The sequence below is a fragment of the Ischnura elegans genome, chromosome 1 (assembly GCF_921293095.1).
Source record: "Ischnura elegans chromosome 1, ioIscEleg1.1, whole genome shotgun sequence".
NCBI classification, from domain to species: Eukaryota; Metazoa; Arthropoda; class Insecta; order Odonata; family Coenagrionidae; genus Ischnura; species Ischnura elegans.
This window is the reverse complement of record NC_060246.1, coordinates 79,104,828-79,114,879: the sequence shown is the minus strand read 5'-3', so window position 1 is coordinate 79,114,879 and position 10,052 is coordinate 79,104,828. Positions and strand designations below refer to the sequence as shown.

At 37.0% G+C, this 10,052-nt stretch overlaps 1 protein-coding gene across 1 annotated transcript; it reads left to right on the top strand.

The window, feature by feature from the left end:
- The first annotated feature begins 82 nt into the window (after positions 1 to 82).
- Positions 83 to 5,941, top strand: LOC124164050 (tRNA (adenine(58)-N(1))-methyltransferase catalytic subunit TRMT61A). Its single transcript, XM_046541222.1, has 5 exons — positions 83 to 528; positions 844 to 1,114; positions 3,169 to 3,450; positions 3,871 to 4,028; positions 5,611 to 5,941. Exons 1-5 carry the CDS (start codon positions 442 to 444, stop codon positions 5,803 to 5,805), a joined length of 993 nt encoding a protein of 330 aa, XP_046397178.1. The 5' UTR covers positions 83 to 441; the 3' UTR covers positions 5,806 to 5,941.
- The last annotated feature ends 4,111 nt before the right edge of the window (positions 5,942 to 10,052 follow it).

The window sequence follows — 10,052 nt, the reverse complement described above, 5'->3', positions numbered from 1 at the left end:
GTTACACTGAGCGTTTGAGCATGACCGTTCGCCATGTTTACTAAATAACTGACTATTCCTACTGGAGAATCGAAATCTCGTTTTTTGCATTATGGATGGCGTGGAAAGATAAAACTCGTTTAAGACATTTTTCGGCATTCCAATAATTTCTTAAATAATATTAGAAGATAAAAAGTCGTATTTTTATTACCGGCACAGGGAAGTCGATACCATGCCTGATATTATTGAATTATTACTAATATTACTACGGTAGTAAAGTACACGTGTGTGTACGCTTGAGGCGTCGCTTTCAAGTATGAAGAGGAATTTTATGCCTTAAGCGATTGATAATAGAAGAAAGTGGTCTTTCAATAAAGTTAACTTCACATTTTTGAGAGAGACGTGCGGCAATTCTTTTTGTAATGCTCCAAGACACATCCTGAGTTACTTCATGACATAGAAATGAGTTTTTCTGGGTACAAGGAATTCATCGAGGAGGGAGATACCGTAATTTTATTTCTCAGTGTCAACAATATGTACGCTATTAAGGTAATTAGAAATTCTCTGTAGGCATCATGTATCGTGCCTGATTTTGTAGATACGAACACGCCAGAATTCTGTCAGCCTGAACCATTGATTTCAATTTTCAACAAATGAATATTTTATTTTGGGGCATTTTAGCATTGTTTGTGTTGATTTGATTCCCAGAAGTTCATAGTTGCTGCAATAGCCATGTATAACAGATTTAATTCTTTAAGATTTTATCACCTTAGTGTTGTTGTGATTTTTTGCCATTGCGCCGTGATTCCTTATGTTTAGGCAATTGTCCAGAATCAAGTTCGGAAATTTTCACTCAACTTGCAGGCTGTACCAAATATTCGTTCACGTAAAGGAAATATTGTGGAAAATGTTATGCAGACAACATGTGGAGCTCTCAATGTACGCTCATTAATTGGCCGTCGCTATGGATGTCGAGCGACCCTTTCCCGTGGAGGCTGGGCAATTCCTCTACATCCAACCTCAGAGCTTTGGACCCGCACACTACCTCATCGAACTCAAATAATCTATACTCCAGATATAAGCCTTATATTGCTCAATTTAGATTTGAAGCCTGGGAGTTTGGTTATTGAATCAGGTTTGTGTACTAGTGGAGAGTAAAGGAAGTACTCCTCCTCTGATTTGATCCATTCATTGATAATTTCCCCAAAATCATCACCCATACCTGCTGCCTGTAATTAATATACTACCAATATTGTCATTATTTATCCATTATTATCTGTGCTAATTTCTATAACTCATAATTTTGTCTCCTAATGATAACTATTCACTTTTCAGTGCTGTTAAGATTATAGACTGGATACAAACGCATATTACTAAGTTGCGTAGGATTTATATCATACATTCACGCTAGAGAGTAGGTGAGCAGGACAATGATCTTTAACGTTTTTATTGTTATATTTTTGTCATACGCACAAAGGCAAAAGATCATCTCATTTTAATTATCATAATCTCCTATTATAGATATTAAGAAATTATCATATGCGGATGTTGTATTTTCATTTCACCCAGAGGTAAGCTGACCTCCCTCATGCACTATTTGCAGTATGCGTGGGTGATTTAAAGCAATTCTTTTTGAGGTCTCACTCCTTTGTTCCTGTACGGTATTCATTTATAGCTGGCCTTAGAGAACTGCACATATGGCTAGTAAAACCCCACAGATTTTGTTCTGTCCGTGTATATTTCTTCACTCCAGCTTAAAAGTAAAAACTACTAATTGAAAGAGGAGTAGTTTTTATTGTACACATAAAGCACTCAGTACAATTGGAATGGAAATGGCATTACAATTCCAATGTTACAATGTCCATGAAACAAAACAGCAGTTATGATAACGGAATGGTATGAAAAATCCCCCTTCTAAATCCACCAATATAAGTGGTTTTGAAGGAATTATATTTTGTAACTCAGACGAAAAATATTAGATTAATCAACTAAAACTTAATTTGCTGACAATCATAGAGAAGTAAAGAAGAATTGAATAATTTATTTAATCTGCCGTCTGTTTAAAAAATTGCATCCCTCTAAAAATATGAAACTACTTTTAAAAAGCAAAAAAATTAAATTGCATTAACAAGCTCAATGGTTTGCGAGGACCTACAGACGAGGTTTGTGTGGGTCTTGAGGTTTGAATTGAGGACAAAGTATGGAGTATAAAATCCTTATATTTGAAAAAAAAACCAACCGTACCAATTATTGTAGTCAAAGACAGAACGATATCAGTCTTATTTATTTAGGATATAAAAATATTCATTTTTATGTTAAAGAGGGCATTTTTAGGAGTTTTGAAGGGACAGCTGCCTCCTCCTCTACTCCACCACTGCTACCTTTCTGCACATCATCCACTCCTAACTCTTACATCCTCACAATCTACGTATTGTAGGGGGGCATTCATTATTTACGTGAGGCATTTAGGGGGGGGGGGGGGGGTCAAACCGATTCTTACCCAATCTCACGCAGGGGGGGGGGGGGGGGTCCTGGCAAGTGTCAAGTAATTTTCTTCCGCAAGAAACAGGGTAAAATTGTGATCTCAGTAATCTGGGTAATCAGTTACATACTAGTCTTAACTAATATAAATAAAAATAATTTAACAAATTGTTTTTTAATTAATCCAACGCAGTGAAGCATAGATTAATGTATTTACACTGAAAATATGCATTTTGAATAATAACATGTGAGATTAGAGGGGGGAGGGGGTAAAGCCAAATCTCAAGATAACTCACTAAGGGGGTCCAAAAATCACCAAAAAAAACCTCACGTTATCTATTTATGGATGCACACTAACAGGAGGACACATGATGTGCTAACTGTCACGGTGATGTTTACTGCAATCCCCATGTCATGATTTAAGTTTTTCATTTTAATGAAGTGGCAGTTTTTTTAATAATATATATTACAGTTATTATATAATAAAAATGTTAAATTTAGTAATTTTGAACCGATAATAAATCAGTTAAATAATTTTGAACTGATAAATAGATAGTTAATCATACATATTTGGTAGTGATTATGGTACCTATTACAAATCTTGTACCTATTGAAACTGGTCCTTCACCGAAAGTGTCGGCTCAACATGACTTAAATTTTCTCGTGTCTAACAAATTCAATGCTCTATATATGTATCTTTATTTTTAGGAACTGGCAGTGGCTCACTTACCCATGCTCTAGATCGATGTGTTTCTCCTGGTGGAAGAATTTTTTCTTTTGATTTTCATCCCTTAAGAGTTGAAACTGCCAGAAGTGAGTTTGAAGAGCATGGCATTCTTTACAATGGAAAAGAGGGCACAGTAAGTGTCGATGTGAGAGATGTATGCAAAGAAGGATTTGGCATGGAGGATATGGTAGATGCTGTTTTCTTGGACCTCCCTTGTCCCTGGGATGTAATTCCACATGCTGTTACTTCATTGAAAGAGTCTGGTAAGCAGCTGGATCATTATAGTGAATGAAAATTTATTTTGAATTCGATAAAACCAATGCTCTGTGGGTAATTTAAAATTATGAGCACATAATTTGGTATTTTCTCTGCATAATATGTTCATTAACTGTTCATATGTATGTATTGGGTTTCCTCTTCCTTGCATGTTTAAAAATAGCTGTTGTGTTTACCTGATTTTGTAGAATTCATTGCTGATTTTATATGCTGATGTTTGTCAGAGGCATGTTCAGGAATAAATCCCCGGTAAAATCATGTGTTAATCTTATTGGAGGGCTTGAGAATACATTATATATTTTTGTCTCGAAACTGCTATAATGCCCCACCTCTTCTGGTTCTGCTGCTAGTATTTTTTGTTGTATTTAGCTCAAACTGCCCAGTTTTTATTGTTTCTAATTTTTCAGGTGGTCGCTTGTGTTCGTTTTCTCCTTGTGTTGAGCAGGTTCAGAGAACTGTTATCTCAATGGACGCAGAAGGTTTTGTCGATATTTCTACAGTGGAATGCATTCAAACAGAACTACATGTGACATCTAAAGTGATGCCTGATGTATTAACTATTCCAGTAAGTATTGGATCCTCTCCCATGCAGTTTAGACAGTTGGTTAGTTCTCCCCATTCAATTAGGCTCTCACTGAATTTCTTGGCTATTGCTTACATCAGTTTCACCCTCTTAGTATTCCTACTAGCATTCTTTGGTCAAAATTGCTATGATATTTTATTTCTCAGAGTCTTTATAATGGCATTTACAGATTGTTATAGTGTATAGTCCTCATTATAACAGGCATCTTGAGGTCAAAGTGACTGTCTTGCGGAAGTACAGCCTCACCAGGTTATTGTTTCACAAAATGACGCCTGAAAATGTACGATGGATACAGAAGGAAGTTTCAAGTGATGAATGTCCTGGTGAAGCAGATCATAGGAAGCATTTTCTACTGCTAATATAGCCACTTTCATTTTGGGCATCTTTCCTGCATTGCTTGTTGGTTGGTCACTTGCCATTGAACTCTCTTCATTGTACTGAGGAGTCACTATCCTATTTGGAGAAAAATAGGATATCAGCTCCAAAGTACATGGAAGAGACTCCTATGGCAAGTTATCAATGAATGACTAGAGTGTTAAACATGCGCAAAATAAGGATTGCCATACTTCGCAGTATTTTTACGTGAGAATCAATGAAAAGCATCCCCAAAGACCTTAAATAATGTTACTTACTTCAACTCAGGCCGGGTTACAAGTTTTGGACATTCATTTTCAAAGATTAGTATTTAATGCAACTAGGAAAGGTAGACCTTGCTTCTGATTGAGAAACTATGTTGTGTAAAATTTCTTCGATCTTCCCAGAGCTAAGTACCACTTTTCTTTCCAATCACATTCTCAAGCCTTCTAATCATGTCCTTTATCATTTCTGGGGTACATGTGGTTTATTTTTTGTACATGTAATCAGGTACATATTTCATTTTTGCTCATGCAACATTTGCTTCCCCAGTGAATGACACTGCATTTGGATGACTGAAATCGCCAAATTCATTATATTTTCTTTGTATGTATGTCCAAATTGTAAATTCATGTATTTTTTCATTGTGGTATACTTGTACAAATATGTTCTCTAAAATGCACATTTGTTCTTGTGTGTGTTCTCAACCCTTAAAAAAATAATAGTCAGATTATGGTCGCCAGACTCCATTCATTAATGTAATCACACAAAATCCCAAAACATTTGCTATGCCCAATTATAGGTTATGAACTGCAATTATTTTAAAAACAGGACTGAAAATCTTTTCATGATAATGGAATTGCGCCATTCAATGCAACACAAAAAATGGAAGCACATTATTTAATGGAAAAAAATGTTGATAGTCTTATCACTTCAGTTGCAACATAAAATGTAGATTCACTGGTATTTCACATGAAAACTGAGAGAGAAACAATAAGCTACCTTTGATCTCCGCTCCTTCATGCTCCGTTCAAAGGGTTCACTCAGGAAACAATTATGTTTTTTTTGGCCTTGTCACTCTCATAAATAATGAATCTAAGTTACTCCTACAGGTTTATTTGCTGCGTTAGATGTGTCATTGTCATCTAACAAAATTATTGATCTAACTTCTATCTACCTTAATCAATGTTCTTATTACTTTTTTGTACAGGAGGGTAAAAAAGGAAAGCAGAGAGCTAGTGTATCGAAAGAAAGAGTGCCAGATGCCAATGACCAAAACTCACACTTTTTGACTGGAACCACTGCTGGTACTCAGCCGGGTCATACTGGTTATCTTACATTTGCTACTTTGCCACCCAAGAGGATTCAGTTGAAACAAAAAAGGGCTAAGAAATCTTTTGATTGATGATTGCTGTGAGTATAAACCACACTGATATCTTGTCACTCAATGCCCTTGTTCATATGAAAAGATATGATAATTGTTTTTTATGACTGGTCGCAACTTTTTGTTTACCTGTAAATATATATTTTTATAATCTAAATAAAGTTTATTTATTTCAATCTTTCCGAAACAGTGACCTTTTCTGAAGTAGTCATTTTCTTATTAATGCACTGGAGGTCATTTTTTTACATACTATCTTCAGTTTTTTTACCTGGAACTTAAGTTAAATATGTACTGTGAATAAGATTGCTGCCATTTTATGCAATGAAATTGAAGTTTTAATGTTAGAAAGTCCATAAAACTGCCACTATGATTGCAGAGTAAGCAGAGGCATTGTAACATCAAGTATAGAAATGAAATGACACACTGAGGGATTCCAGGCGTACCGTATATGTCTGAATATAGTCCCCCCTTTTTTTCCAAAAATGCCCATGGTAAAAGTAAAGGGGGGGACTATGTTCAAACGCATTTTTTTTTAACTTTTCCCGAAACTGAAGCCTCAAAATTAGGGGGGTGGACTATATTCGGAGAAATACGGTATTTCGTTCATGCAGTACGTATTTGAACAGTCCTGGACAACAAAAATGAATCACTTGAGCCTAGATGTAGTGCATAACTCTTGAAAGTCGTGACGGAGGCCGAGATTTTGCAACACAGCATCCCCACCCAGTGCCTTTCTTTCATAGTGGTCCCATCCTAATCAAAGTATTGGGAAGTATGATAGGGTTTGCTGAAGGGTCATAAAATCACTCATACACAGTGTACATGCTGGAAAATATTTCTAGTGTAAAGGACTTGGTGAAGAAGACTTAAGTGACATTTCGGGTACACAGGCACTAATTTTTACATAGATTGCATCATATAACACAAATTTTTAAACAAACTCATTTTTAATTCAGAATCTACGAAAAAAGTACATACATACATATATTTATTTACCAGTTATTTTTTATTGTGGTCAGTTGTAAATTACACGTAAGAGCATTACTTCATCAAAGAAATTCTATTGATACAGATGTACTTATGATGCTGACAAGGTGGAAAATTGTACATGATTATGATCCTTCCAATAAAACAATCTATGAATATTATCAGATTCAATTTTATGGTTCTTGCTGAGCAAAAAATTTCCTCCCTCTGAAACTCAATTAGATCATCCAATCAAAAGATCAATTTAGAGGAGGTTTCCAATTTGTGTTGTCACTGGAAATAATTGTGTATTTATTAAATAATTTATGTCATTCAATTTCTCAAATTAATCTTTCTTTTGCTAGTAATGGATAACAGTGATGCATGGCAAAATTAGCAGTGCCGGAATGCACTTCCCTTACCTTTTTATTGAAGTGAAACTCTGATTATTCTTTTATTACAAGTCATTATTTACATTTTATTACAAAAAATTCTGTTGTGGTTACGAATGCAAATATTAGAAATTTTGAGGCAACGAAATTGACACAAGTGTTACTTGACTATTATGTCTTTTGTTAACCAGTGCCGGAACGACATTCCGGCACCATGACACCACTGATGGATACTAGGTACCCTCCCCATGGTTGACCAGTCGGCTGCTACCTGGCCTTAATAATCCCTTCACTCAAATCTACCATGGCAATACTCTACGTAGGACCTGAGGAACCTGACCACCTCTACTATGATTTCTACGTTTTATGAAATGTAACATAGCATCCAATCATAGCTTTTATCATTTTTATTGTCAAATGGCAAGTACGCTGTTTTTGCTTATGTTTTATTATTAACCCTTTCGCGCCGGACGTCGGGTGGAGCCGACGGGCATTTTATACGTAGAACACCTGACGTCGGGTATAGCTGTCGCAAACTTTTCTACACAGACGACCTGATGTCGGGTATAGCTGTCGCGGGGGATGGGAACCGACCGCAGCGGTAGCTATGGTCCGTTGTATTCAGGCCCGGCCCGAGACCCAGCTTAGGGAGACCCTTGTGCCTCCCCTTAGGCAATTAAGCCCGACCCTCCCACTCATTTATGATCCTTGCCACAGCAGGAACTTGCGGTGAAGTGGTTGAAACGGCAATGGTTTTTGCGAAGAATAATTTGTTGCAAACTCAATTTTTTTATTTATTGTAATGAATTCTTCGTTTTGTTCTGTGCTTCGGCAAATTTTAAATGAAATTTTAGTGTTATTTTTAACGAACTTCTCATGTAAATGCTTTAATACCTTGTGCTTTCATCTTTCGAAATGAAAAATATGTAATGGGGACATGCTGTTGTTTTATTGTTTTATCGCTCATGAATGTTACAATCCAAATAACTTCCTACAGTACAGACCCTTTATTTTCTGATCCATTCATTTCCCCCGAGTAATTACTAATACACCGGTATTCCAAAGCAATGTAACTTGTACATCCAACTTCGTACCTGCGTTGTATGCCCTATTGTTAGCTACTTATTTTGGGTGGAACATGTGCTCAGCTGACTGACGATGTCTCGGGTAAACTACGCGGAAAAACCAAACCTTCCACTCTCACAATGATATTGCACGTGCATTCATACAGTCCAGGTGTTGAGCGCTAATGACATATTCGCCGAATTTTTCGATGGCCCTCTCCGATTCTAAGAAAAGCGATCCTCAAAATGCTATTGTGCTAGTTCTTTCAGGCTTGCATTCCTTTTTCCCTACCCTTTTTCCATTATGCTGAATCTTCAACTTTTATGAAAACGTTATCACTCAAACCCATTCCTTAGTACTTAGGCCTGCCCATACGAGAAAGCATTCCCTCTCTAATTTCTCTCCTAACCTTCCAAAAAACTTCAAACATCTAACCTTCTGAAAAATGAAAAGGTCAACTAGGTTATTATCAACACTAGAAACCCGTTTAAAATTTCACAATGCTTAAAAATATGTCAGTTATTATTATGTAAGAGTAATTTCTCAGTAATTGTAATCAATAATTATTTATAAAAACACCGGTAAAATAATAAGTTGACCACGGACTCCCGCTAAGAAAGGGTCCGAGGGTCGGGTGAGAGGCAGGGATAATGGCCGGGCGCCCTCTTGAGTTGGGTCCCAAATCCGAGGGACGAGTGTACCCGGGCAACTCACCCCCAAAAAAGAGCTCCGTACGGAGAGTTTTAAAATGTTCTTATGCTACTCGTAGCGTGGTAAAGTTTTGCTTTCGTAGTCTCCGGCAGGAAAGGGTTAATTTAAGTCATTTCATATACTACATATTTTGAAAGCTGTATGAAACCACGGCAACAGGAACAGGAGATAAGGCATATTTTTTGCCCTCGTACTGCAAGTCCATTTTTAGCCACTCATTGTCCTGACAAGGGTAGTTTTTGCCCTCGCAGAATGCTTAAGGGGAGTAGGCACAGAGTTGTCACACTTCCTCTAGGTAGGGCATGCTTATTGGGCTAAGTTCCACATTTCTCCACAACAGGGAGTTAATATTTTATCTGGGACTGTACAATATACATAAGCATAACTATCAAACATGACTATCACTTTGGTGGGCCCCATAACTCTCCTTCACAATTACAGTGTAATCCACATGTGTGACATTCACAATTCAAGGATGCTTTTCCTATTTAAAGTGGAGATTTGACCAATTTATCAGATTTTGGGGTAGCTGAGACAAGAAGCTTGAGGGAGGTGACAGCCAAACACTACATAAGTGAAAGAAAATTACCCACTCCTGAATGAGGGATCTGCAAATATACTAGCCAAAAGTGCCCAAATAACCCTTGCATGACAAGGGAGAATATTTCCCTTCCCTTTCCTCTGCCAGATCCCATCTACCACCAATTGATCCATCATCGATCACCAGAAGACTCAAGCAGAGGGAGCATGTTTGTAACCTAGACACTGAGGGTCCTCCCAAAGGGCAACAGACACCAAGAGGCACTTCAGATAGAGAGGGGGTATTGCCTTATGCATTATACATGCAGAAAATTATTGAATTTTCTTATTTTTCGGGAAATGACAAATTTTTCATTCATAAGTAATGTTGCATTTCCATGCCCAACTCTTCTCAATCTGTTGCACATAATTGTCATGCACATGCCCAGCTGTCAGTTAACTGTTACATTGGCATAATCTTATAGTGAAATTTTGACTATTGAGGGAATTGTTTGCAATCACTGGTAAACAGTTTATGAATTTTATGTCACAAGCTGCTCAAAGAGAGGCAAATCCTTTTCCAGAAGCAGGCTTACAAGGTACTGTACCCTCGGT